General features: G+C 35.6%; 1 protein-coding gene across 50 annotated transcripts in view; it reads left to right on the plus strand.

Moving 5' to 3' along the window:
- R3HCC1L (R3H domain and coiled-coil containing 1 like) overlaps nt 1-27167 on the plus strand; it is a 130863-nt gene that overhangs the window by 42214 nt on the left and 61482 nt on the right. For 38 of the 50 annotated variants that reach the window (XM_025991644.2, XM_072739684.1, XM_072739693.1 and 35 more), the window contains 2 exons: nt 11993-13806; nt 26510-26685. In XM_025991644.2, coding sequence (XP_025847429.2) covers nt 12007-13806; nt 26510-26685 — 1976 coding nt within the window. In that variant the 5' untranslated portion in view covers nt 11993-12006. Of the gene's footprint in view, nt 1-2273; nt 2406-11992; nt 13807-26509; nt 26686-27167 lie in introns of all 50 variants that reach the window. The other 12 variants (XM_072739697.1, XM_072739700.1, XM_072739695.1 and 9 more) reach the window with 2 other exon arrangements.

A 27167-nucleotide genomic window follows, 5' to 3' on the forward strand; every position in this document is an offset into this window, starting at 1 on the left:
GTTTAGAAGAGAACCAGACATGCAAACACGTAACTGTAAAGCAATATGATAATTGCTTTAGTGAAGGTATATGTAAAGGTATATAGTGGGAACTTACTGGTAGTACAAGAACAGATGAGGAAGAGTCAGTGATGAAGTTACAGACGAGGTAATCTTTAAAGTGAAAGTTGAAGGACAGGTAGGAGATCATTAGGCAAGCATCCAACAGAAAAGGTGGTAAGTCTTAAACCAAAGAGGTGTGAGAAGGCAGCTGGTCATGTTTCTAGTAGTACCAGGAGTTGGAATTGATGGAATATGAAGTCTGAAATTAGGAGTGGCTGGAAATGAAACTAGGTAGATAGATAATTTTAGGGGTGGCAGTGTTAGATCATATAGAGCCAAATACACTATGCAAGATACTTTAAAGGTTTTATGTGATAAGGACCACTGAAGAATTTTGAACAAGGAAATGGCCAAATCTAATTTGTATTTTAGAAAATTACTGGAAGCAATGTAGAAGTAGAATGAACAGGGCTTGGTAATTGATTGAAATGTCAGGGATAATGACTTCCAGGTTGCTGGTGTGAACAGCTGGGTTGACAGTGATTCCATTCCGCTAACTATGAAATTGGGGAGGGAAGAGCAGAGAATCTTTCTGAGGGGATGGCTAGAATTTAAAAGTATATAATTATGTTCTCAGAAATCTGTTAGTTTACTTGTGTCACTTAACATATTTTGTATATTACATTTAATTAAAAACATCATTAAATTTAGGTTTTTTTTTTTTTTTTTGAGATTTTATTCATGAGAGAGAGAGAGAGAGAGAAAAAGAGTGGGGGGGGGGGGCAGAGACACACAGGCAGAGGGAGAAGCAGGCTCCATGCAGGGAGCCTGACGTGAGACTCGGTCTTGGGACTCCAGGATCATGCCCTGGGCTGAAGGCAGTGCTAAACCACTGAGCTACCTGGGCTGCCCTAAATTTACTTTCAAGATATTTTTATTCCTTCCAAATGGACATATATGATGCTGAACTGAAAGATTCTGGCATCTCTTAGTTTTGCCAGTTTGTAAGTAGACCAGTGAGAATAAGAATGTTCTTAATAGAGTAATTTATTATATGCAAAGAAATGATTCTAAATCTAGGGCCCTTCACAGTTTTAAATATATCTGAAAAAAATGCCATAAATTTGAGTTGAGGATAACTTTTACCACAAAGTTATGTTGTTTAATCAGTCTTATTTTCTAATTTGTGAAATATAAGTAGACTTCTTTTGATGCTTTATTGTTTTGATTCTTGTGAACTTATGGAACATTTAAAGTGTTTTGTCTATGCAGAGATAAGCTTACCTACACATTTATGTTTTAATTGATTTCTTGGTTTGGTATATTGCCTTGTTGTTAAAAGTGGAAATTCTGAAACAGGTAATACACAAGAGGACAAGCAGACTCTTTGTTCTTGTGATATTAGATATGGCAAGTTATTAATATTAGCCCAGTGCTATCATGTTAGATATATAACACAGACCCAAACATGGGCCACATATGTAATTTAAAATTCTCTAGTAGTCACATTTAAAAAAACATAAACAATTAATTTTAATGTGTTTTATTTAACCCATATTTTCAAAATAGTATCCCTTCAACATATATAAATTTAAAAATGTTAATGAGACATTTTCCTTTTATTCTTATTTTATTTTTTTGGTGTACTGGGCCTTTGAAATCCAGGGTTTTTTTTTACGTGCATAGCACATCTCAGTTTAGGCTGGCCACTTTTCAAATGCTCAATAGCAACATGTGGCTAATGGTTATGTATTGGACAGTGTTATTCTAGACCATTCTTAGACCTAAAGTAAAAGTTCTCAGCATTCTGCAACATTTGAGGGTATCTTTTCAACATCAAGTAATGTATATGCTACTTGTTTTATTATACTGTCAAGTATATTAAAGAGGTCACTCTTTTCTCCAATCATCATTTTCCTATTTGGAGTCCTTTTGTCCAATAAAGATCTGTTTATCAGTTTTCATTGCCTTTGCTTTCTCCTACAGCAGTTCATGGTAATGGCCTCGTACAAAAACAATAGCATATCTTTAAATTTTAGGAATCTTGTTTTTAATTACAAAAAATACTACATTTATTGTAACAAATTCAAACACTACTGAGGTATGTGTATAAAAAGATAATTAATCCTTAATTCTTTTTCATCTCTCATTTTCTACTCCAAGGTGTATAGCCACTGTTAACAGTTTATTTTTTTTAACTTTTAACTATTTTATTTATTTATTCATGAGAGCCACAGAGAGACAGAGACATAGGCAGAGGGAGAAGCAGGCTTCCTGTGGGGAGCCTAATGAGGGACTCAATCCCAGGACCCCAGGATCGCGACCTGTGCCAAAGGCAGACACTCAACAACTGAGCCACCCAGGTACCCTGTTAACAGTTTAGATGATAGTCTTTCTTCTCTTAGAAAATACATTTATGAGAAATTATTTTTTTTAAGATTTTATTTATTCATGAGAGACCCAGAGAGAGGCAGAGACATAGGCAGAGGGAGAAGCAGGCTCCCTATAGGGAGCCTGATGTGGGACTTGATCCCAGGACTCTGGGATCATGACCTGAGCTGAGGGCAGATGCTCAACCACTGAGCCACCCAGGTGCCCTGAGAAATTCTTAAGAAAATTGCTACTTTGAAAATACCTCTTAAAGTGTTTCTTAGTAGTGAAAAAAAAATTTGTTTTCTGCAATAAAAACATTTATTTTACCACATATTTAATAAAATTTAGGTTTTAATTATGGCTGTGCTAATTCTCCATAACAAAAAATAATATATTTTCTAGGTATGATTTTTCCACAAAAAGTGTGTGATAGTCTGATAGCATCCTTCACTTTGATTTTCTTAGTATTATCATACAGACTAGACCTAGTGCATCAGTCTTAGGAAAACTATTGAGAGCTTTAGCAGTTTCTCAAGGGATTTTTCTTAATCCCTTGACATTTTCTTTCTTGTTTCCTATTCTGTCATCATCCTTGTTACATTTTTCCCTCCTTCAGTTGTTACTGGTTTGATTCAGTCAGATATTCATTCCCCAAGGGTTTTGCTGTGAGATGAACACTTCCTTCAACATTATCTTCATAGACTTCAGGAAATCCTACGTTATTTTCAAGATTTGTATTTTTACTTTGCAACTGAGTTACATTGTGTTTACTTTGAATTATTAGATGTTTACAATATTAGACTGTTAGTAAGAGAATGATAGGCAAAACCAGGATACATAGTTACAGTAGATATTTGTGTTAGGTAGAAATGGATTTTATAAGTGATCAAGGCACATTTTGAATATTGTATCAAAAGGGCTTTTGATTCTCTGAAAACTTGTAATTAAGAAACTCAACTACTTATTTAAGTAATAGCTAACTTTTATTGAGACTTTACCATGACTGGCAAATTTGTATACATATTTTATTTAATTTGTTCAGTGTGCCTATGAAATAAGCCTGTTATTATCCTCATTTTATGTTTTGAGTAAGCTAAGGCTTAGAGTGGTACATTTTGCCCCAATAAACTTAAGTAATTTGTCTAAGATAAGGCTAATCAAGTGTGAGACTGGGATTCTAACCCAGGAAACAGCTTATGTTGACTGCTCATTCATGTATGCACACACACACTTCTGAAAAAAAAGATTGGATTATAATAATAAACATTAAAAAGTAAAATGGAAATGTTAAAAGTGATTAAAGATAAAAGAAGAAAACAAATATCAGGACAACATCAACACAGCTATTAAAGGAAACATAAGACCTGGGAAATCAGGGGGAGGGTGGAAGGTAATAGGACTTTTGTGACAAAACCTTAGTCATTAAAATTTAAAAATGACTGGATAGGATAAAATGCAGGATAGGCAAACCTGGAGAGAAAACTAGTGATAGGAAAGGTGGATCTGAAGGTATTGCCTTGAATGAATAGAATTGGTAAAAGCCTCAAAGCTAAAATAATCAAGAAGCATAGTGTTGTTCTAGTTGAAAAATAATAAACACACACTTAAACACATAGTAGACACTTGAACACCAAATGCCTAAGAGAATATCTTGAGAAAGAGAGATTACCTACAAAGCAATGATAGATTGACAACAGATTGCTTAACAGTAACAATGAAAGTCAAAATCCTTTAAAGGATGAGAGCAGTGTAAAGATATTTTCAGACAAAACCTAAGAGTACATATGGAAAGCATTGTGAAATAAAAGTATTGTACAGTTGTTTAGGAGACAGATACAAATAATAGTTAGCTTTAGATATTTAGATAAGCACTTAAGTTAAAACTAACAGACTAGAAATAAGAGCATAGAGCTTTTTGAGCAATAGAAGAAAAAAACTTGATCAGCCTGAAAGAAAACAGGAAAATAAAATTACAAAAAGTAGGATAAATGGAAAGGAAGCACAAAATAAAAAGGTAGAAAATACTTCCAAATGCATCCATAATTGCAATAAATGTAAATGGACTAAATTTGACAAAAGACTGACACTGACAGAATGGGTAAAGAATACACTCTTTAGTTGTATACTTTTTGCAAGAGACCTATAACACAGGTTGAAAGGAAAAGGACAAGATACCTAATGATACCAGTGAAAGTTACCATAGTTATATTACTTTTAGACAAAAAAGACTTTGTACTCCATCAGTTCAACAATAGAAGGGATTGCTGCATAATGGTAAAAGTAACAGTTTACAAGGAAAATAGAACAATTCTAAATTTTATCTGTTAACATCAAAAATTACATAAAAATATAGAATTGATATATAAAGTCAGATAAATCAATAAATCCACATACATAGGTATTTTACATATACATCTTCATGATTAATTAAGCTAACAGATAGTAAGGCTGTGATTTGAACAGCGCTTTAATAAACATGATTTAATGAACACACGTGCACCACCCATGATTAAACATAACAGGTAAGGATATCATTTGAATAATACTTCAATAAACTTGATTAATGATTACACACAGGTACGGCACCCCAAAATTTGATTGGTATACATTACTTTTAGGCACAGATGAGACATTTACCAAAATTGACCATTTATTAGACCATAAAACCAAATCAACAAATTTTGAAGAATTGATCTCATTTTGACCACAGGTAATTAAGTTGGAAATCAATTTAAAAGTAATATATAGGGCAGTCTGGGTGGCTCAGCAGTTTAGTGCTGCCTTTGGCCCAGGGTGTGATCCTGGAGACCCGGGATCGAGTCCCATGTCAGGCTCCCTGCATGGAGCCTGCCTCTCCCTCTGCCTGTCTCTGCCTCTTTCTCTCTGTCTCTCATGAACAAATAAGTAAAACCTTAAAAAAATATATAGGCTTTAGGTACTTCTGAATAACTTATGCGATGAAAAAACATGGAAATAGGTATTTTCATTATCATGCTTTCCAAGAATCAAAAACCTTGTGAGATCTAAAAGGGCTTAGACACAATGACCAATGCAATAGCAGTATACTCATGTTAGTGCCCAGATTGTGGTTTTTAAAATACTGTTTTCATTAAAGTGAACCAGAACTTCTTGAAAAATGTGGCTGATTCCAGCACCGGGTAGGGCATAGTAGGACATCTTGTCATGAAAAAAAGGAAAAGAAGAAACTGTCAGGGACAACTTGGGGTTCTGTCAAAAGGACCCTCAGACAGGACAGTCACTGGCCAAAGATGGGTTGAGCTTCAAGAGGAATAATTAGTGCAGTGGATTGAAACACAAAGTTAAAATCAACAAAATGTTGGTCACCTTTGGAAGATGCCATGAAACCAGTTTATTCAGAAACTGGTAAATAAATAATCAAGTATTCTGTTTTAGGCATATAAACTGTATCTCTGAGTCACAAAATAGTTGGTGAGAGAAAGTTCATTTTAAAATAATTTCAGCTAATAAATGCAAAAAGAACAATTAGAATGTCATCGTTCTGCAAACCCTGATGAAATAGTATGTCTTGGCAGTATTCATCAGAGGCTGCTAAAACCATTGAGTGGCAAACTCATTCTAAGCTCTATAGTGAATGGTACAGGCTGACAGTACATGAACCCACTGATCAATGAATATTAACAGTACAAAAAGGAGACAATCAGACATTTTAGCTTTCCGATGTGATGCAGTAGGGAGTTCAAAGCATCATTTAAGACATATTTTTGCAATTTTTTTATTGCAAATAAAAAATATTTTATTTTTTAAAATTTTTTTATTAAACCCAAATCCTATCAAGCCTTAAAAAAAATTTTTTTTTTTAAATTTATTTATGATAGTCACACAGAGAGAGAGAGAGAGAGAGAGAGAGAGGCAGAGACACAGGCAGAGGGAGAAGCAGGCTCCATGCACCGGGAGCCCGACGTGGGATTCGATCCCAGGTCTCCAGGATCGCGCCCTGGGCCAAAGGCAGGCGCCAAACCGCTGCGCCACCCAGGGATCCCCCTATCAAGCCTTTAGAACAACCACTACTTTTTAGGATGTACAGAGACTATATAAGAATTTATTGAACAATACTACAAGAATGCAATCAGCAAAGTTCAGAATGTGGGAAACTCTATAGGACAAATAACCCAGTTTCTTTAACAAATGAATGGCAAGACAGGAAAACAAAAAGTTCGACAGGTACATATAAATTAAAAGACAAGCATGTAGATCTTTTTGGATCCTGATTTTAACAAACCAAGTGTTCACATAAAAGGAGACAGTTGGCAAAATTTTGGCACTGGATATGTGATGATAAAGGAATTATTTACTTTTTTTTTTTTAAGGTGTGTATTATGGTTTTGTTAAAAAAAAATCTGAATCTTTTAAAGATAGATACTGAGGGTACTTAAGGATAAAATGAAGTGATATTTGAGAATGTGCACAGATAAAATGAGGAAACACTGGCCATGATTTGAAGCTGAGTGATGGGCATTTGAGAGTTATAAATGTTTTCTTTTTTTTATATATGTTTGAAAATTTTGTAATACAAAAGTTATAATATAGCTAATTAAGTCACTAACTCAGAAGTTAAATAGGAATAGAGTGTTATCCTAAAGAAAATTGAAGGAAGAAAAATTAAAGGTGGAGAAGAAATTAATGATATGAAAATGATACTTTTCATATCAAAAAGGGAAGATCCTTTTTCTGTTTATTAACATACATGAATTTTGCCTTGTGTCCTTCCCAAAGGAATTTGACATGATTTTAAAAAGGGACAGAGAAATAAATATTACCAGACATCTGGGATGGATTAATCATTGTATTTATACACCCAACTTAAATCTGTGTTTACTGGAAAAGAGTAGAAAGGGACACATTTGCTCTACCTGATAAAGGGATTATGTAACTTTGAGAGACATGCTTTTTTTTCCCCTTCTTTTTCATACATGCGAGATGGGGTAAGATGATAGTTCCTTTCAACTTTGGTGCGCAAAAGTTAAAAAATGTTTTTCAGATGGGCATTTCCTGTATCTAATAACTGAAAAGTGAAATTTTAACATTGAATTTTAACCTAGGAAATTGTAGCTTACTTTGATGGTTTACTTCTGCTTTCAGAAAAAAATATTAGATTGACTGGCAAATGTGAAGGGACTTTAGGAGTTGGAAAACCATTTTGCAACCATCATAATAAAGATTGAATCAGATTAGAATCATTAGTGGATGCTAAATCTAGGGGGATATTTTGATGAGGAACAGGCTCTTGCAATGTTACCCTATGGATTGCTTTTATCAAGGTATTGTCCAATTTCTGTACTGAATAAATTACTGTGCATTTTTTCCCTTGCAACTAAAAGCATTACTAGTAGATAAATATGGGTAAAAGATGTACTGGTACTCTTTGTAGTATTTTTACTTTTGTAACTTACCTATGTATTTAAAATTATTTTATTTTAAGTAAAAAGGCAAGATATATGCTGTTATGATGCATTCTAATGAGCTAACAACGTGATAGTGCTTAATTTATTCTTGAAGAATGGATAGTTAACATGCCTGTTTAGGCAGTTTCTCTCAGATATCAGGTGTCTCAAGTGAGCCATTGGTAAGCACTAGATCAAATCAGTTCATGGTTGAATTATCCAATGAATGCCTTAAGTGTCAGTATTCTCTATTGTTGATTGAAGAGAGATCCATATGTTTTATATACCAAACATAGACAAATGACATTAAAATTCTGTTATAAAGATGTAAAAGCTTGATTCGTTTTGTGCTAGTTCACTTACTCATGAAGATGGGGCAGAGAGGTACGCAGAGGAAGTTACTGATTATTTTCTCTCAAGGAATATTTGAAACTGTAGAAGCAATTGGACAGATTCTCAGATATGATCCTTGTGTTCAGAAGTGTTGTATAAAAAAGATGATTTGACCTAAAGTATTTTAAAGGTGTATGTTAGCAATTAATTCATAAAGGAATCAATTTTCATCTCCTTTATAAAATATAATTTTGAACAGAATTTCATATTCATGGCCATTCTAGGATAAGTTGGCTGCAAAATATACCCCAAATAACTGATTCTCCCTTCCAATTAAAAAGCAAACTGGACCAATAAAAGCATGTGGAATGTTTTTTTTTTTTTTTTTAATTTTTATTTATTTATGATAGTCACACAGAGAGAGAGAGAGGCAGAGACATAGGCAGAGGGAGAAGCAGGCTCCATGCACCGGGAGTCCAACGTGGGATTCGATCCTGGGTCTCCAGGATCGCGCCCTGGGCCAAAGGCAGGCGCTAAACCTCTGCGCCACCCAGGGATCCCTGGAATGTTTTTAAAAAGTTAAAACTATGTTAAAAGAGAGAAAGAAAGCATCAAGTACTATTAGTAAATATATGGATAGGAAAATTTTAATCTGAGGTACATTTAAAAAATTGTATATGAAAGGCATCCCTTCTCCCCTTGTTAAAGGCCTTCTGTGCCTACAGTTGCAAAAGAAGTTCACAAAAATACAACAAGGCTTTAAACTGAATTGGCATGATCTTGAAAGTCCACAAGATGGGGATGCTTTTCTTTTTTTGTATGCCTGTGAGTTACTATAAAAGAATTGTTCTAGCCAGTGGTGTAATGGAGCATCTCCTGGTGGCCTGAGAGCTGATTATTAAAATTTTAGAAATTATGCAAACTGATTGTTAAACATAGCCATCATTAAAAATTACACAGCTTATTATTAAATAGTATTTATAAAAAGGTAATACTTAAACTTCATCACTTCCTAATTATTTCACTATATTTTACTATAATTTATGTTCTTGAAGTTATTTATGAATATTGGACCTTTAGGTTGAAATACTGTGTCATGGAATACTACTGTGTCTTTTCCCAGCTCTGATTTCAGTGATGATACAGTGATAGCTTGAAATTAGCTATGGTGGGAATATTTATGTCATACAGTTAGGCAAATGCCATAAATCAGGGCTTGATTTATTGTTTATTGCTTGTCTAGATGTAAGGTGATGGAGAAAATGCTAATAATGCAAACTTAAAAGTGTCATGTCTTTAGCTATTACATTGTACATAGCTCAAAAATTTGAGAATACATTTTGCAATCCAAAAATGATTATCCACTTCAGCAAAGATGTTACTCATATTGCTGACATCATTGATGTGAGCAAAAATATCAACCAGCACTCTGAATTACATGTGGAAAACCGGTTGCTAAACATTTACCGGCACATTCTGATCATGGCATAATTGAGTTCAGTGTTTTGGTAAGAAGTGGATAATATAAATTCGTTAGACTGTTTTTCAGCTTTAGGAAATCCTATCATGACATATATATATAAGCATTAACTAAGAAAAAAGAAAGGTTGAGTGTTAAGAGTCTTAAGCTGTGACACAAATAATTTTAAATTTGAAGCCTTTGATATATGTTTCTTGTGGAAGAGAAATAGAATCATAGAATTGTAAGCTCAAAGAGTGCTTAAAATAAATCCAGACCAATCTACAGATAGAAATTCTTTCTTTAGTGTATCAGTCAGTCATCTAGACGTAGAGACAGAGCTCATTACCTGGTAATAGTGTTGGAGAGCTCTTAGAGTTCTATAGACTGGGAAAACTCAACCATGTTTTCCTTTCATTTCTACCAATTGGTTCTGGTACTGACCTCTGGAGAAACATAGAAGAGAACATTTATCTCTTCTGTAGAGCAACCAACCCTTCAGGTATAAAGGTAGTTTGGATGTTTTCCATTTAGAGCTCTTTGGGAAAGAAATACACCTTTATTTAGTTCTTTCAACTCTATTTTGTGTGCATTTTCTGAGCTCTGTAATCTGAAACTGTGTTGCCTTTTTAAACATCCACATCTCTACCCTTTGGGGTTTATTGACTTTGTAGATGAAGTAAAAGCCTTTAAATTTTTTTTGTGCAAATTATACACAAGTCAAATGTTGGGTTGTTTAACTTATTTTCTTAAAGTAGATGTTTGTATTTACATTTTTAGCACAGCATTCCAGATTGTAGAAATGACATTAAATCAAAATTTTATCATTTTTGGAATTTCTTAATCCTACTGATTTTATGTCACTAGCAGATTTGATAAGCACTGAGTAGTTATTGTTTATATTCAAATTATTGTTTAAAATGTTGAATTTCAAAGGGCTATAGGGACACAGATCACTTTAAAATAATCCTAAATTCACTATTACCTATTATATTTTTTCTGTGGGTGCTACTAGTTCTGTTAAATAGCTCACATTTTCCATCTTATATTCAGAAATTCATCATGATGTATATTGTCAGATGCTTTCCTCAGATCAAGATACATGATGTCTGTGGATCCCCTCCAGTGAAATACACTTTAGTACTTCTGTCTTTGAAAAGTAGGCATTTTTGAAAAATCCTGGCACGTCTAAATGTTAAAGTCATATTCACCCACAATTAGAAAATCCATCATAATAATTTGTGGGTTAGATAATAATAAAAACATTAAAAGAGAAAGGGACTGAGAATTCCTAGGAACACTTGATGATCAGGGCCATGGTATATAACTGGGCTGAAAAGAAAACAGCCTGTGCCATGAGAGCCCAGGTTCTTTACTGAGAAGGTATTCTGGATCAGGTGAGAATTTAGGGATCTGGAAGTAGTTTCTCTCTTACTATCTATTTCCTTTGAAATGTATGTAGTGAAATCTTAACAATGAGTACTTCTGAGTGTGTGAAAGGGTGTTTCTTTGCTATGTATTACACTTCTTTATTCTCTTTGCTGTGGATACCCTAATACTTCATAGTATGATTTTGAACATTAAAAGAACTGAAGTTGTCTAGCACATTTTCTTGTATTTTTCTGATAGCAAAGGTTTATTTAAACATTTGTTAATTTTTTTCCCTTTGTTAATTTCCTTTGACCAACCATGGTGGAGGGTATCAAGAAATTACTAATGTGAGTTGTCTCACCACATTTCTTGGTCTCCACTCTTCTTCATTCTGCTTTATTGCTGTTTTTTATTGCTGCTGGAAGAAAATTTATAGTAGTTCACTTGATTAAATAGTAAACATCTTATAGAAGGCAGCCCTAGATTAGTTGTCTCATTTTCTAGCCCACATTCAAGTTATTTTTTAAAATCTTATTTATGTGTATACTTATGTTGAACAAACGTGTTTTTAGGGATCCTCCTTGAATATACTTTTCAGTGTAAATTCTGAGCTCCAGTAATAGGGAGATAGTAGTATTTTATGAGTACTTAAAACCTGGCACTCACTTTTCTAATACTTTTAATTCAGTGAAGATAAGGCTGCTTGTTAAAAAGGTAGAGAGGACTTGGGACATAGAGATAAAGAGTTTTGGGAATATGAAGAAAGAGGGTATACGGATAAAATTCATGAGCTCATGAGTTACTTTGGAATTTACTTTCCTTAGTTCCTTACCTGATTGCTTTAATTATTTTATGGCAGGTTTTATTTTCTTTTAACATGAGGGTTTCTGTAGGATGGATTAGTAAGTAGGCCTTCTACCGAGTCTTTAAAAATCTCTTAATTCAATACATTGTAATTAGTTTTTGGTAATTGAATTATTCTCTCTTGCAGATTGAGGTGATACCATGCAGCAAGCAACAGAGAGATGCAGAGTTCGAGCCAGAAGGCCTGACATGGCACTTTATGTACCTAAAGCTCGAAGGAATGTAGTGTTGCTCAAGTCAGGTGATGAGGAAAAAAGCTGTGGTTCATCTAACTCCGTGGTGAAAAAAGAAGATGGTTTCTTTCAAAAGGAGATCTTTAGAGACAAATCTGAGATTCAAAGACTAAGCATTAATCCTGATAAAAAGCAGCACAACTGTAGAGAAGGAAAGAAAATTTCAACAAAATTCAGAAAAGACACGTGCCTTCAAGAAAGAAAGAAAGATAGGATTTGTGTTAAGAGGGAAAGTATAGAATCTAAAGAAACATTATCCCAGGGACATCAGCAAAGCATCCCAGATCCTGGGATGATACCTACTATATCTTTACAAAGACATTTTAAACCAAAAGAGGTGGAGTGTTTGGAAGTTGAAACCACAGATGTGGCAGGACCTGGGAAGTTGCTTCTGTCTCAGTCTTGTTCAGAAATAAGTGAGGCCCAAGTTCTAAACAAACCATTCCAAAATGTGGAATTATGTGATGTCAATAGACAGGAATTAAGTGGCAAAACATTTGAAGGCAGACGTTTAGAAAGCAGAATTGAAACTGATGCCAAGGTTGTGGAGATACTATCCCAGTTTCCTGGAGTTTTTAGTTCTGTGTTGAACCCTGAGAGTGTGATTGTACCTGTAAAACTCAGTTCTGATTCTGGAATTGTACAACAAAGCATGCAAAAATCGTGTGGAATGTTGACTCTCAGCAGTGGAGGCATCACTGCTATTTCTGTTTCTGGAAGCCCAGATGGTATCACTGACCAAACTTCCATAGACTTTGAAGCTGAGAATGTTAGTGATGTAGCCAACAGTACAGATTTCATCTTGAGTCAGAGAGGTGTAGATTCCATTCCTGAGATTGTGGATCACCTCTCTTATAAAATGACTATGGGCAGCAAATTAGAAAATGTAAATGGCATTTTTGATCCAACAGTGATTAAAGAGTGTGAGGAGAATGACAGCACTATAGATGACTTATGTATAAAGTATGAACCTTCTGATACAGCTCTCCTTGTTCATGAAACAGATACAGATAATGGGTTGAAGAGTGTAGGTGACATTACCAATAAGGCATGTAAGATGGACGTTACAAATGTCCCGTCTGATCATATAACTATGGGCAGCCCTTGTGTAATTGCAGTTAGAACAGCTGATGAGGCCTGTAGCAGCACAGATAGTTTCTCAAAGTATTTAGAAATGAATGCAGATACAGCCCCTCTTCATGTAGCTAGAAGTGGGAATGACACAGGAAATTTCAGCAACCTGACTGCTTGCTCAGATATTTATGCTGAGAGTATTTCATCTAGTTTCACAGAGTCAACAGGAAAGTTGATAGAGAGCTTGTCAGATTGTGCTTCTTCCTTACCTATAAAGAAGATTGCTGGTAGTAATTGTAACACTTTTTTGGACTCTGAACTCAGTATGTTAAATGGGACAAAAGTACTTTCAGACAGTGCCTTCGGCAATGATCTAGATTGTAGTGGTGATATAACAGAGGCATTGCATGAACTAAAAACTGCTGAAGAGTTCAAAACAAAAGAGGAAGATGACTCAGAAAATGTAGAATTTGGTGTATCCTTTCCTGATATAGAATCTGTATCTATGGAAACATCCATGGAACCAAAAGCAACGGAAATGTCTCACATGGAGGGAAGTGCTGCTACTGAGGAGAGCTGGGAGTCTTTGTTTAATGATGATGGGGACTGCTTGGATCCACGTCTTCTACAAGAGGTCTGTTTGGTAGAAGTTGCTTGATGCTTAACATAATGTATAGATTGGTAGAGCCTGGTATTTTGGGGGTAATTTTAACAGACATTTGTGCACACTCATACATTCACACATATTACATCCAGTATAAGGGTTCCTGCGATGAAAAAGAAAACAGTATTGTAGATTGAGAAAAGAATGCCTGGCAGATCTTTAAAAAGTAAAACATACCAAATTGAGCTGTATCTATTTTAGCCAAAGCCTGAAAGATCTTATTGAATAGATTAAATATGAATTTAATGGATTCTGGCTATCTATTGAAGAAATACAGAGGGAACTTCTCCATGCAGAGGGATTTTCTGCATTGACAAGATGTATTTTACACAGGCCTGAGGGAATAATAACTGAGTATTCATATATATTTTGTCTTTTCTGGAGATTTTGGAATGTTGCTGGACACTAGATGGAAGGAAATACAGAAGGGAAGGGTAAAATAAGGGAAGGTATGATTGTTTATGTAGTTTAGTTTATGTTGAGTTATATCACCAATGGTTGCTGAGTACATATAGAAAATAGGAGTGAATAATGACATGCTGGTTAGTTAGAGTTCATAAATACAAAATGTTGGGTCTGAACGCATTTTAGAAATTATTTAATCTTTCATTTTCTTAATTTGGGTGTTCACTTTGTAGTATTTAAGATCCTTACCATAAATAAGAATCTTTGGTTTTAAATAGAACCACTTCCCTCTTCATTTCTTGTAGTGGGTTCACATAACTTTTGTCTGGAAGGGGAAAAAATAATTTCCCTTTGAAGTCTCCAATTTTTTAAATGAGGAAATTGAAGCTTAGCAGTCATATCTTTAAGAAAGGCAGAATCAGGTTTTCAGTCTAGTTCCCTCATTCCAATGTTTATGTTCTTTCTACCCGACCACATCTTTACCTATAAAATAGTTTTGTTTAAGTGATTCCAGAGAGCCTATTAAATATGAAAGGACTAATACTTTTGTTTCTGAGAACTGAACCAGAAGTACAGAAAAATGATCACATGTATGTGAAGAGACATGTGAGATTGAAGAGGGGGCAGCCCATTGGACAGACTGACTTTTCAGTACCAAGCTATTCCTTGTCATGCTTAGGTGTTTGTACGTTCACTTGTACCACAGTTAGCACTTTTTATGGTCAAGCCGGGAAACACCGTGTCCTAAACATTCCTTAGACAGAAATATAGAACAGGAGGCATCTAGGAATGGGCATCCATGAACCCTTTGAAATTGCACGTAAAATTTTATATGTGTGTGCAGTTTTTTATAGCTTTCATCGGATTCTCAAAGATAGTGCTTCCCAAAGTATGGTCCCTAGACCAGCAGCATGAGCATCACCTGGGAACTTGTTAGAAATGCAAACTTTTTGGCTCAACAGTCTGTATATTTAGGTGTTTTGCAGGTGACTCTGATGCACATAAAGTGAGAACCATTGCTCAAAAGGTAATATGTGAGTGTGGTAACTAGAGATGGCTGTCCAATCATAACTAGAAAGAAAAACACTGTTCAGCAGAGGTTTTAGACCCAAATTAGATTAAATACTAGGAATGTGGTAAGTTAGGTGAATATAAAGAAGTTATTAAGGATCCAATCATTGGAAGAAAGTTTCAGTGTTTATATGAGTTGGCAAAGAGATTACCTGAAGGGTAGGGAGCACAGATATGCATAGGAGAAAAGAAAGAGCTTCCTACAAAAGAAAGGCATGGCACACAGAGCCTTTTATACATGGTGAGACTCAGTAAATATTTATTGAATGGATGTAGATGATAGGGCAGAGTTGGAGTCTTGTGCTTTTTTAGGGTGGACTCCACGGGCTTTCAATAATACTTCATTATTGCTAGAACTTGGATTCTGTATGGTGGTAGCTTAGGGATACAGCTCCTATAATCGGGGAAGAGGGTTCAAGTGTGCACTCTGTTTTTTAGGTCTGAACGCTGTAGAATAGGTGCAGAAGAATGTAGGCAACCACTCAGTGTTTTGAGGAGCATAGTAATGTAACCAAAGAGGACACTTGTGTGACCTAAAGCTGGGAATGGCTAGGAAATGAAGTATGTAATGTTTTAAGCTGAAGACAGCCAGTGCCTGGGTGTTGTGTTTGGATATCACGTACTGGGTTGGTGCTTGTCAGGGAGTGGGATCTGTAGTTTAGGGATAATGAGTGATGAGAGCAAGGAAGGAAGGAAATGGATTGAGAAATGCAGGTAGCAGATCAGCTCCAAACTATGATCTCCTGTGCTGAGTTTTAGGAGCTATAATAATGTTATTAAAAGATGTCACAAATCCAGTAACATTAATAGCCCTCTGGTGACTATTATTCTTAATTTATTATTTATATTGTTCCAAACATACTTTATTAAAGGCTAAACCAGAACGTCTGCCTATCTTTGAAAACTTGCCAGCCAATGATTTTTGGCTTTTTTCCCAGTGGGCCTGTTTCTTTGTTGACAATGGCTACACATTAAGGTATGTCTAATACTTCTAATAGGCAGGGAGGTATGCTATAGAGCAGGGTGTGACGGCCATTGGCATGTGAAGCAATTTTCCTGCAACATTTGAACTTCTACAACTACCTGAGTGGACATAGAGCCTAGATAGGACATTACTGATCTCCTGGAACTGCAGTTCTTGATGAATCTCTAAAGATCACACTTAATCTTCTAAAGCCATCGTTTGGGATGCCCAGACATTTAAGTTGGTAACTGATAAAGAAAAAGATGTTGGCATGACTTCTAACCCTCTGAAATCTTAGTACAAGAATGCAGGAATTATTGTTATCTAAATAAAACTTCCATAGTCCCTGCTGCCTCTTGTAGTGATCTGCAAATCTGTTTTGATTGGTAGTAGAGCTAGTAAGATAGAGTAACATAACTTTGTTTTGATAGACTGTGGCATCTGGTCCCTTTACTGGCCACTTCTGGCTTTAATTTGACACTGGTCATTTCTGGCCTTGATTTAGGTAGGAGTCTGGTTTTGTTACAGAAGACTACTAGCAATGTTTATAACCATGGAAAAGAGAAGAATAAAGAAATGCCACCCATCCCCAACTGTCTCCCTTTATGTGTACTGACTCAACGTCCTATAGACTTCTGTAAAAATGCTCTCTGTTTTTAAGTAGGAAACCCAAAAGTGAAAGGGAAAATTCATAATCCAACCACTAAAAGCAAATTATATGAAGTACTATGAAGGGAGGAAAGTCCATAAGCCATCTTCTAGGGACTTTGTTAAAGTTGATACCTCGTCGTTTTGCATTTAAATGGAAAGGTGTGTACTTAGAGTTTTGATAAACTGTAAATTGTAAATACCTGGATATATATAATTATTAACACTACCATTTTATTTTTTATTTATTTTTATTTATTTATTTTTAAAAGATTTTATTTATTTACTCATGAGAAACAGAGAGACAGAGAGGCAGAGACACAGGTAGAGGGAGAAGCAGGCTCCATGCAGGGAGCCCTATGTGGGACTCGATTCTGGGTCTCCAGGATCATGCCCTGGGCCGAAGGCAGGCGCTAAGCCACTGAGCCACCCAGGCTGCCCTAATACTACCATTTTAAAGGCACTGTGTTACATGGCAGCTTTTTTCTCAGCTTCATCTAAAGTTCCTTATATTTTATTTGGAGCGGCAGGATGTAACCATGTGATTAGATAGTCACATAACAATCTGAAGGAAAATTAATATAAAACCACTGTCTAAGAGATGTCCTAAATTCGATTGCCTGTTGGGTGATCTAGACAGTGGCTTCAACCAAGGATGAGATCCCTGACGGCTAAACTGGTTGACACTGTTGCTTGTTGCTGAGGCCTTAAGATTAAACAAGATTTGAAGCCCCACTTCAGAGATTGTTCTCTGTTCCCAATTTCTGTTTACTTTTTCTGTTTTTTAAAGTTGATAGATTTTCTTTTTTTGAGCAGTTTTAGGTTTACAAAAAAAAAAATTGAGTGAAAAGTTCTGGGTTTCCATATACTCCCTCACTGTTTTATTACTATTTTGATTTTTATTTTCACAGCATCTCTTATTGTTAGTTGCAACTCATTTTAACAGATTTATATTTAATATTTTTATTAAAATTTCTGAATTAATATGTTATTGACTGCCTAAGTGAGTATTCCAGATGCCATATATTTGAATGCAATCACTTGGGACATCCAGTGAAGAATCTAATTGAATTATGTACTCTGTTGTTCAGTCTGCTAGTGGATGATGACTAGATCTCTGGTTCACACACAAAGAGGGGACATTAAAGAGATACTGTTCACACCAATAGCATTTTAATTTCTGATGCTTTTTTATAACTAAAGAGAAGTAAACAGCTCTAGGTCTCTGTTGGTACAAGGAGGTATTCTTATCTCAAGCTTCAGAAATTCTTGGTGTGCCCTACTCTGTCCCTGGCAGTGCTTTTGCTTTAGTGAGCACCATGTGGTATGTGGGGTATAGTTGGGGCAGATGGAGTAGGAGTAGTGATATGACTCATAATGTTTATTCCATTTAATTCATTCCCTGTTTAGTGACAATAGCAGGGAGGCAAAATGGTGGAATTGGCAAAGAACACCCGAGTGTGCACTCTACCTCAGGAGAAAAATGAACTTAAGAGCTATACTCTTAAATTAAAAATTCATTTGTGTTAAAAGTTTAGTTAAAGATAGAAACATACCTTTAGGAGAATTAAACTTATCTACACTGATTTGAATTAACGTAATCATTTGTATCAGAAATTGCATGTAGGGCACATTGGACACTCAGTGGCCGGGCTCTGGGAGGAAGTGTAAAAGAGGAAAAGAGGGGCCCAACTATAGGCCTGACTGCTGAAGTGGGTAGCCAACAGTCACAATATCTTTAAATTCAGACTGTTTTGTGTTATGAATTTGGAATATAAATTTGCAATAATGCCTAGATTTGGGACAAAGGGAATTTAAGTGCTAGTCAGCAACCTTGTACAGAAGATATTTTGTGTGAATTGACCAAAAACTGAGATTGCCAAGGAAAAGCCAAGAGGATGCCCAGGCATACTAAATACTAGGCTTAATGCATGAAAACAATGTTTCTGATCCTTCAGATGATGAGTCGTGCTTTTGTATTGCCTGTCTGGAACAAGACTGACTCATTTCTTAAAGCCGTGGGTCTGAGTCTGCAGTTTGAAGGTCAGAAGTACAGATGTATTACCTGATGGGGACAGATAGGCAAGGGCTAATACTCTCTAAAGTAATAAACCAAGGAAACAAATTTTAGTTGGGAGAATTGGCATGGATAGGATTTAGGATCTTAGATAGCTAAACAGAGCATAATCAGGGACTAGAGAAATCAAGAAGTAGAATAGCAGTAAATGCTAAGTTTATCTGTTTTGCAATGTTTCTTTTGGACAGCCATTCTCCATGATTATCATAGCAGTACCTAAGTTATAGTTTGGGAGGATTTGAACCTCTAGCAATCTATTTTTGGGTACTCTGGTTTTAGATCTTTCTACTGCATCATTGGCATCTCTCCAACTAGTCTTTCCAGTCACGCTGGGAAGAGGAGGAAATACAGATGTTTCCCTGCCTTCACAGTCCTTTCTTGACTATAAATTAGATCTCTTCGGTGGATCTTTTAGCATCTTGTCAAGAATGCCAACATCAGTCTGCCATGTTAACCTTTGTATTGTTTGATTAGGAACCGGGTCCGTGTTGGTTCAGGATGTTTACTTGGTCATGACACATATTCATGTGTCATATATTACCATACAATAGAGAGAACTAGAGTTGTCAAATTTATACCCTGGCACTGGGGCCAGTAAATGATCATCTGAACCAATTGTTGGGGCACCAAACATGTCTCATTGTTATAGCTTTTTTCTTCCTTTGCCCTTTTCCTTTTCTGCTTTCTGTTCACTCCCTTACTTTCTTCCCTTTTTAAATCCCTTAAACCATCTTTCACTGATGATAAGCAGAAGTATTGAGATATTGCTTATATCTATGCTAGAGAAATCTGTAGATGACACTTTAAGGGGCATTCTACTCATTCTTGTTACAAATTTTATGAAGCCAAAGTTATCCTTTCCGGCTTTGGTTTCCTGGTAAGGTCAGTGGGGGTATAGCCTAGATATAGTTGATAATTTTATTTGTGGGTAGGGAATTCCATTGGAGACATTATCTACTCTTATACCTACTATATAAAATGTTAGAGTTTAAAAGTCTAAATTTATCCTTCTGTTGAAAAGGACTTAGGCCCAAAATAGTGTAAAAGAGGGCTAGAATCTATCATTTTTGCTATATAGCATATAAATATTTATGCTGTAATACTTTACTGATAGCTTTTTAGGGAACTCCTTTTGGATGTTTTTGAACTTGGGTAATGAGAAATTTGAAAAAACTTGAAATAATTTTTTCTTTTTTAAAAATAAATAGTGTTGGGATGCCTGGGTAGCTCAGCAGTTGAGTGTCTGCCTTTGGCTGAGGGCGTGATCCTGGGATCCTGGGATTGAGTCCTGCATCGGGCTCCCTGCAGGGAGCCTGCTTCTCCCTATGCCTGTGTCTGCCTCTCTCTCTGTCTCATGAATAATAAATAAAATCTTTAAAAATAAATAAACACTGCTATTTCCCTATCTACCAAATATGAGAAGTTAAATGGGTAAAACATTTTAATACACGCTTTTGGTTTATTCACAGTACTGTAGACCAACATGAAAAATTCTTGGCTGTTGCTCTCAACTTTCTGTGATACTAGCACACCTTAGAATTATATCCAGATAGTCCAAAAACCTTATTATTATTTTGTTGTTGTTTATAGCTTTAGCCTGTTCTCCAACCAAATCTTTTAATTTATCAAGGTTTACAGTAAATAATGACACTTTAAATTGCTTTTCTTCAACAGAAAGTGAGTTAATCAGTTATTTAGTAGCCACAAGATGTAAGTGGAAGAGAAAAATAGAAACAAAGAACTTGAGTAACCTAACTTGTGTTAATTGAGAATTGATTGCGTGGGTTATTTCTGTAATGTTAACATGTTACATCATCAGCTTGTGGTTGAGTCTTTGTTGTTCTTGTCCCTGTGACTTGATGCCCCTGTGTTTAAATTTGTTACAGACATAACTAAGTTTAATACAACTCTATTACATATTGAAATTCAAGTTCCTTTTGTAAAATCTATGCTGAACATACATTAAATGTCTGTTGGGTGGGTGGCTAGGTGATCAGAATGACGTTGAAGGAAGAGACAGGCCCAGCTGTAATATAAGGTGTTGTGTAATGAGTATTTCAAAAGTAGTGCAGATGAGGTAAATGCTGTAAAAGGGTAGAGGAAGAGTCAAATTATATATGATTTGGGGTATATAGAGAAGGAATCATAGAAGAGGTGGTATGATATTTTGAGATGTGCAAACCGATGTTAGCACTTGCAAAATGATAAGACCAAAGCAATAAGCAGGAGGAAATAAGATATGTTTAGACATAGTGAGTATTATTCTTTGGTTGGAGTGTAGCATATTTTGAGGGATAACATGAGAGATAAGGCTAGAAAGGTATATTAGTATACTATTGCTGATGTAGTAAATTACCACAAACCAGTGTCTTAAAGCAACACAAATTTATTATCTTACAGTTCTGGAGGTCAGAAGTCTAAAATGGGTCTCACTGGGCTAATTAATTAGTGTTGGCAGGGCTGTATTCCTTTCTACAGGCTCTTGGGAAGAACCTATTCTCTTGTCTTTTTCAGCTTCTAGAGGCTGCCTACATTCTTTGGCTCATGGCCCTTCCATTTTCAAAGCCAGCAATGATCAGTTGAGTCTTTCCAATATCATCAGTCTGACTCACTGTCTCCTCTCCTCTGAGTTCTTCTGTTTTTAAGGACCCTTAGGATTATAACTGGGTCCACCCCGAAAATCTAGGATAATCTTCCTAATTTAAAGTCAGCCGATTAGCAACCTTTATTCCATCTCCTACCTCAGTTCTCCTTTGTCGTGTACTGTAATCACAGATTAAGGGAATTAGTACACGGATATCTTTGAGAAGCAGGGCCAAATTATGAGAGCTTTAAGTGTAACCACTGGATATCTTTGAGAAGCAGGGCCAAATTATGAGAGCTTTAAGTGTAACCACTGAAGATCTTTGAGTGACATGGTCACAACAGTGAAGTCTAATTTATGCTTTGTATGTTATCTAGAATATATGGCTAGAAAGAAATCAGCAACCTTGTATTATCTTTTTAGTTTTGCCATAGACCCTCTCTCCCTCCTTCCTTTTCTCCTTCCCTTCCTTCTTCCTTATATCCATAAATCCTTAATCAGAGAGAATACTAATGTCCTGAACATTAATACAGCACTGTTTCTGATTGTGTTCACTGAAAGACCTTTTCATCATGTTATGGAAGGAATATTAGACTAGCAGTCAGGAGACCTGAGTTAACGATTCAAACTCTGTCAGTAATTTGATTTGTAATCTTAAGGCTATCCTTTAGTCTCTCAGTGATGCAATCCTCCATCTTTATAATCAGGATAATAATAACAGCCATCTGACATGCTCATCTGACAGAGATATAAATATGACTTTATTCCAAAATAATGTAGCATATTTTTGTTTTTTGTCTGTAGAGAGTAAATAGCTGGTAACTTCATAACTTTTTATGTTTCTTTCTGTATCTCAAAGAACCAAGGATCTAACAAAAAATAAAAAGCTCAGTGATCCATGCCTAATTGACCTACTCTGCCCACTCTTTTTTTCCACTACAAATAGGGATCGAGGCAATTAAGTCATAGCAAGGTCAGGTACTATTTTACAGACTTGTTTTCAAGACCAGACTACCAGGCTGTGAGATTCTTAAAACCCTCGCTTTGGGGAAGAGAATTTTAATTTAGTTGAATGGTTTTTGTGGAAGCTAGTTATACATATGAAGGAATACTCAGATTTCCCTTATGCTTTTTAAACAAACACGACAGACCACTGTTAAAAGATTCTAAAAAGTTTATGATTCTTAAAATTATTTGCTGAGTTATTTGCAAACTTTCCCTTGTTTTAATAGAGATATCAGAATGAATCAAATTCAGAACTATTCCCTTTATTGATCTATCAAACACTTCTTAGTCATCAAAAAAGAAAAATCCGTATGTAGGTCTTAATATATGAAGGTTTCACATGGACAGTATAGCAGGTACTACTTCAGTACGTGTGACTCTTAGAGTAAATGTTTCAGTGGCCTGTAATAGAATTATGATGCAAACTACAAATAGGAACCATGTATATAATTAAAATTTTTCTAGCAACTACATTAAGAAAAGTAAAAAGAAACAGGTGAAATTAATAATATATCCAGAATATCATTTCAACATGTAATCAATATAAGAAATTAATGAGATTTTATTTTTTTCTATGGAATTTTTGAAATCTGATGTGTATTTTATACATAAAACATCTCAATTTAGATTAGTCACGGTTTTCAAGTACTCAGTAGCCACATGTGGCTGACAGCTACGGTGTTGGACAGTACAGGTGTGCTGCAGGTATATCTACATAATTGGTGCATGGTATTTTAGCACCTCTCCTTAAAGCTGTGTCTATTGCCTTGTCTAATCCCTCTGTGACATAGGCCCCACCCCCTCACTTCCCTTCACAGTCTTGCTCTCATCCTCACTTCATTCCATATTGTTCTCAGGCATTTCTCTCTTCACTGTCACAAACTCTCTCTTTACTCTGTCAAGGCTCCCTGTCATGTTTGGCTGAGATTCTCAGTAGGGAAAGTGCCATTAACAGTATGGCCTCCTACCTATCACTCTACCTGCACAAAAAATGTGTTACCAGTAGAAATGTAAACTGATCTCACCAATATCAGTACCATGGGAAAATAAAATGAAGTTCTTCCTCCTCCTTGGAAAAGTTAGGAATCCCTGATAACAGTGATGTGTGATAGGAAAAACTGGTCAGGAGTATGTAATTTGCAGGCTTTATATCCATTATTTTGAAATGTAGAATAAGAATTGTCTGTTTTTCTATTATTAACACTTTGTATTTAACCAGTCCCAGAAGCCAAAACACTGAATAATTTCCTTAGAAATGGGATAGAAGTATATAAGTTCAATTTTACTGACTGGGTTAGAACAAAGGACCATAATCAAATGTTCCTGCCAGACCATTGTGCCTCTTTTCCTTCCTCTTTATAATCAGTTCTTAGGATTTATAATTCCAAGGTATTGTAGTCATGCATTGTTTACCTCTCACAATGCAGTATTTAGCCCCAATTTATAAATGCACAGACATGCGGTGATTTGTTTTGGTTTTTGCAGAGTAACTTAAAGAGGCAAAGCCAGAAATCCAAAATTGAAATTAAGAAAACAGTTCCATTTACAATTGCATTTAAAAACTATTTAGTAATTTCACAAAAGAAGTATGAAACTTGTACTTCAGAAACTACAAAACATTGTTGGAAGAAATTAAGACCTAAATAAATGGAAAGATATCCCATGTTTATCTTTTCTTAATATTGTTGAGATACTTCTTGGGGCACCCAGGTGGCTCAGTCAGTTAGGTGTCTGCCTTCAGCTGTGGGATCGAGCCCTAAGTTGGGCTCCCTGCTCGTTTGGGGAGCCTGCTTTTTTTCCCTGTCCCTCTGCTGCTGCTGCCCCTGCTTGTGCTTGCACACCTGCACTCTCTCTCTGTCAAATAAATAAATAAAATCTTAAAATGTTGAGATACTTCTCAAATTGATTTACATATATAACAAATTCCAGCTCCCCTCCCCCCTTTTGGGCAGAAATTGACAAGCTGATCCTTAAATTTATATGGAAATCCAAGGGACCATAATAGCCAAGATGATTTTGAAAAAGCAGGGAAAAGTAGGAAGACTCAAACTTTCTGATTTCAAAAGCTGTTATAAAACTACAGTAATCAAGACAGTGTGGCACTGGCATATGGATAGACTTAGAAATGACTGCATACCTTCCTTGTCTCTGGGGCTCTGGGTTATTCTAAACTGATAGACCAGCCCTCTTTAGGCTTTTAAGAATTTAAGTTGAGCTGATTCCTCCTTGCCCACTTTTGTAGTGTCCGCTTTTTTTGATCATGATCTGTCAGTGGCAAAACAGTTTCTGTGTTCTGTCTCTCTTTGGAGGGACTTGTCACTCTTGGGATTTCAGGGTTTTTTTTTTGTTGTTGTTGTCTTGCATACTCAGCCATGTGGTAAATTTGAGAAGAGTTAACGATTTTATGGATCACCTAATCTGTTTTCATTATTATGATGGAAGGAATATTCTCTTCCTGCTTTCTACATCCTAAGCAGAGTGGAAATAACATGGCACTTGGCCTGTAATAGATTCGGCACTCAGTTAAAATTTAATTAAGTGGGTTGAATTCATTGAATACTTAGGTAATATATAAGTATTATACTTAGTGTGCTGAGCACTTACAAATCATTTAATCCACACACCTATCTGTGGGTATAGGTGCTATATTTATTCTTATATTTTTTAGATGTAAACTAAAGGTTAATGGAGAAAAGGAACTAGAGGTACAACAATAAAGGAACATTTTTGTTGACTTTACCTATTATCATCTTCCCTTTCTTCTTCCTCCCAAATAAAATTCTTGAATCCATTTTTTACTTCTGCAAGAAAAGGAGATATATCTTTGGCATTGTAAGTTCTCATTTCCTCATTTGATGGGCAGTGAGGCAGAATATAAATGAGGGAAAATCTGATCTGGAAGAGACCTAGTTGGACTTTTGATTTAACAGGGAGAAGACATTCTCAGGTCTGAGGGCTTTGGGTGGTCAGTAGCAGGAGCTAGGTTTTTTTAACAGGTGAATGACAAAATGACTGTTTTGGCTTTGCTACCTACCTTTCCATTTTCCCCCTTCCTTTCTGCTTCCGGAAATGTGAAATAGTTAATAGCCTTTAGTTTTTTCATAGGATAGTAGAATTTTAAGTATTTTTCATTACTGTTAGTTTTTTTTTTTTTTTTTACTAATCTGCTATGTGAGAATTCCTATAGGTAGCTGTTATGCTAGAGACCTTAAATATAATTGCTTTTATCATTTATATTTGTCTTAACAAATTCCTTTGTAAACTACTTGCACCAAAAAGTAGGCTAACAGTGTTTTCATTTTTAAAATTTGTGTTGTTTTTGTTTACTTCCAGAAAAGAAACTGAGATGAGCCTGATCAATAAGCTCAAATAAAACAAATGTTATTAATTCATCTCCAGCTATTTTCTGAAATTCATTTTCTAAGATGTACCATTTGTAACTCACCACATTAATCATTCTACATTTTCTCACATTCTAGTTGATAGATGCAAGTTAAGTTTCATGCATTGCCTATCTTTGTTGGAATTTCGACACCTTTTTAAGTATTCTACATTTTTTAAAAAAGATTTATTTGAGAGAGAGAGAGAGAGAGCGAGCATGAGTGGGGGAGGAGGGTACAGAGGGAGAGGGAGAAGCAGATTCCCTGTTGAGCAGGGAGCCTGACGTGGGTCTCTATCCCAGAACCTTGGGCTTATGATCTGAGCTGAGCTACCCAGGCACCCCCTGTATTCCACATGTTAATATAAACTGAATGATAGACCCCAGGTCATTATTGTATTCACAAAAAACATTAATACAGAGACAGCGCTAAAGGTTAAGGAATTGGAATATGGAGACAAGAATTATTTACACATGGTAGGATATTTTAGAATGCTCTGGCTAGATATGACAGTCACTTACATGCTGCTTCTTCCCTAGTTATCAGGGAATATGAAGAATAGAGAAAGTATCCAGGAACCTAGATTTGATTATTACAACCATGAAGTTCCTGATATTGACCTCAGTGATTGTGAATTTCCACATGTCATTGAAATTTATGACTTCCCCCAAGAATTTCGTACTGAAGACCTCCTGCGGGTTTTCTGCAGTTATCAGTAAGTATTTACAATTGGTTGGGCATACTTGGGAAGGTGGGATGAAGTTTTCTTAAAATGTCTTCTGAAAAATCATCTCTTGTTTGCATATTCCCTGTTGTTTACTTTAGCATCAGTTTTGTTTATTGTCTTCTCCAAATCCGTTGGAAATCTCCTGTATCAAGCCTGTCTTCTAAAGTTCTTTAAAAATGCCAAATAGTCTTTTTAGACCTCATTTTAGGCATTTAAGAAGAATATCTTCAGTGATGACTTCTGGATGTCTTCATGGTGCATTTAGTCTGTTTATAGTTGTTACAATTATTGATATATTTAGATGTATGCCTGCCATCTTTTTTTGTGTTTACTTGTTTCGTCTTTTTCTCTTCTTTCTTGCCTTCTTTTGGATTGATGAGGTATTTTTTTCTCATTCTATTTTATTTGGAAATGATACTGTGTTTCTATTCTTTGGTGGTTACTTTAGAAATTACAAACTGCATGCTTAA

The sequence above is a fragment of the Vulpes vulpes genome, chromosome 15 (genome assembly GCF_048418805.1).
Source record: "Vulpes vulpes isolate BD-2025 chromosome 15, VulVul3, whole genome shotgun sequence".
Lineage (NCBI taxonomy): Eukaryota > Metazoa > Chordata > Mammalia > Carnivora > Canidae > Vulpes > Vulpes vulpes.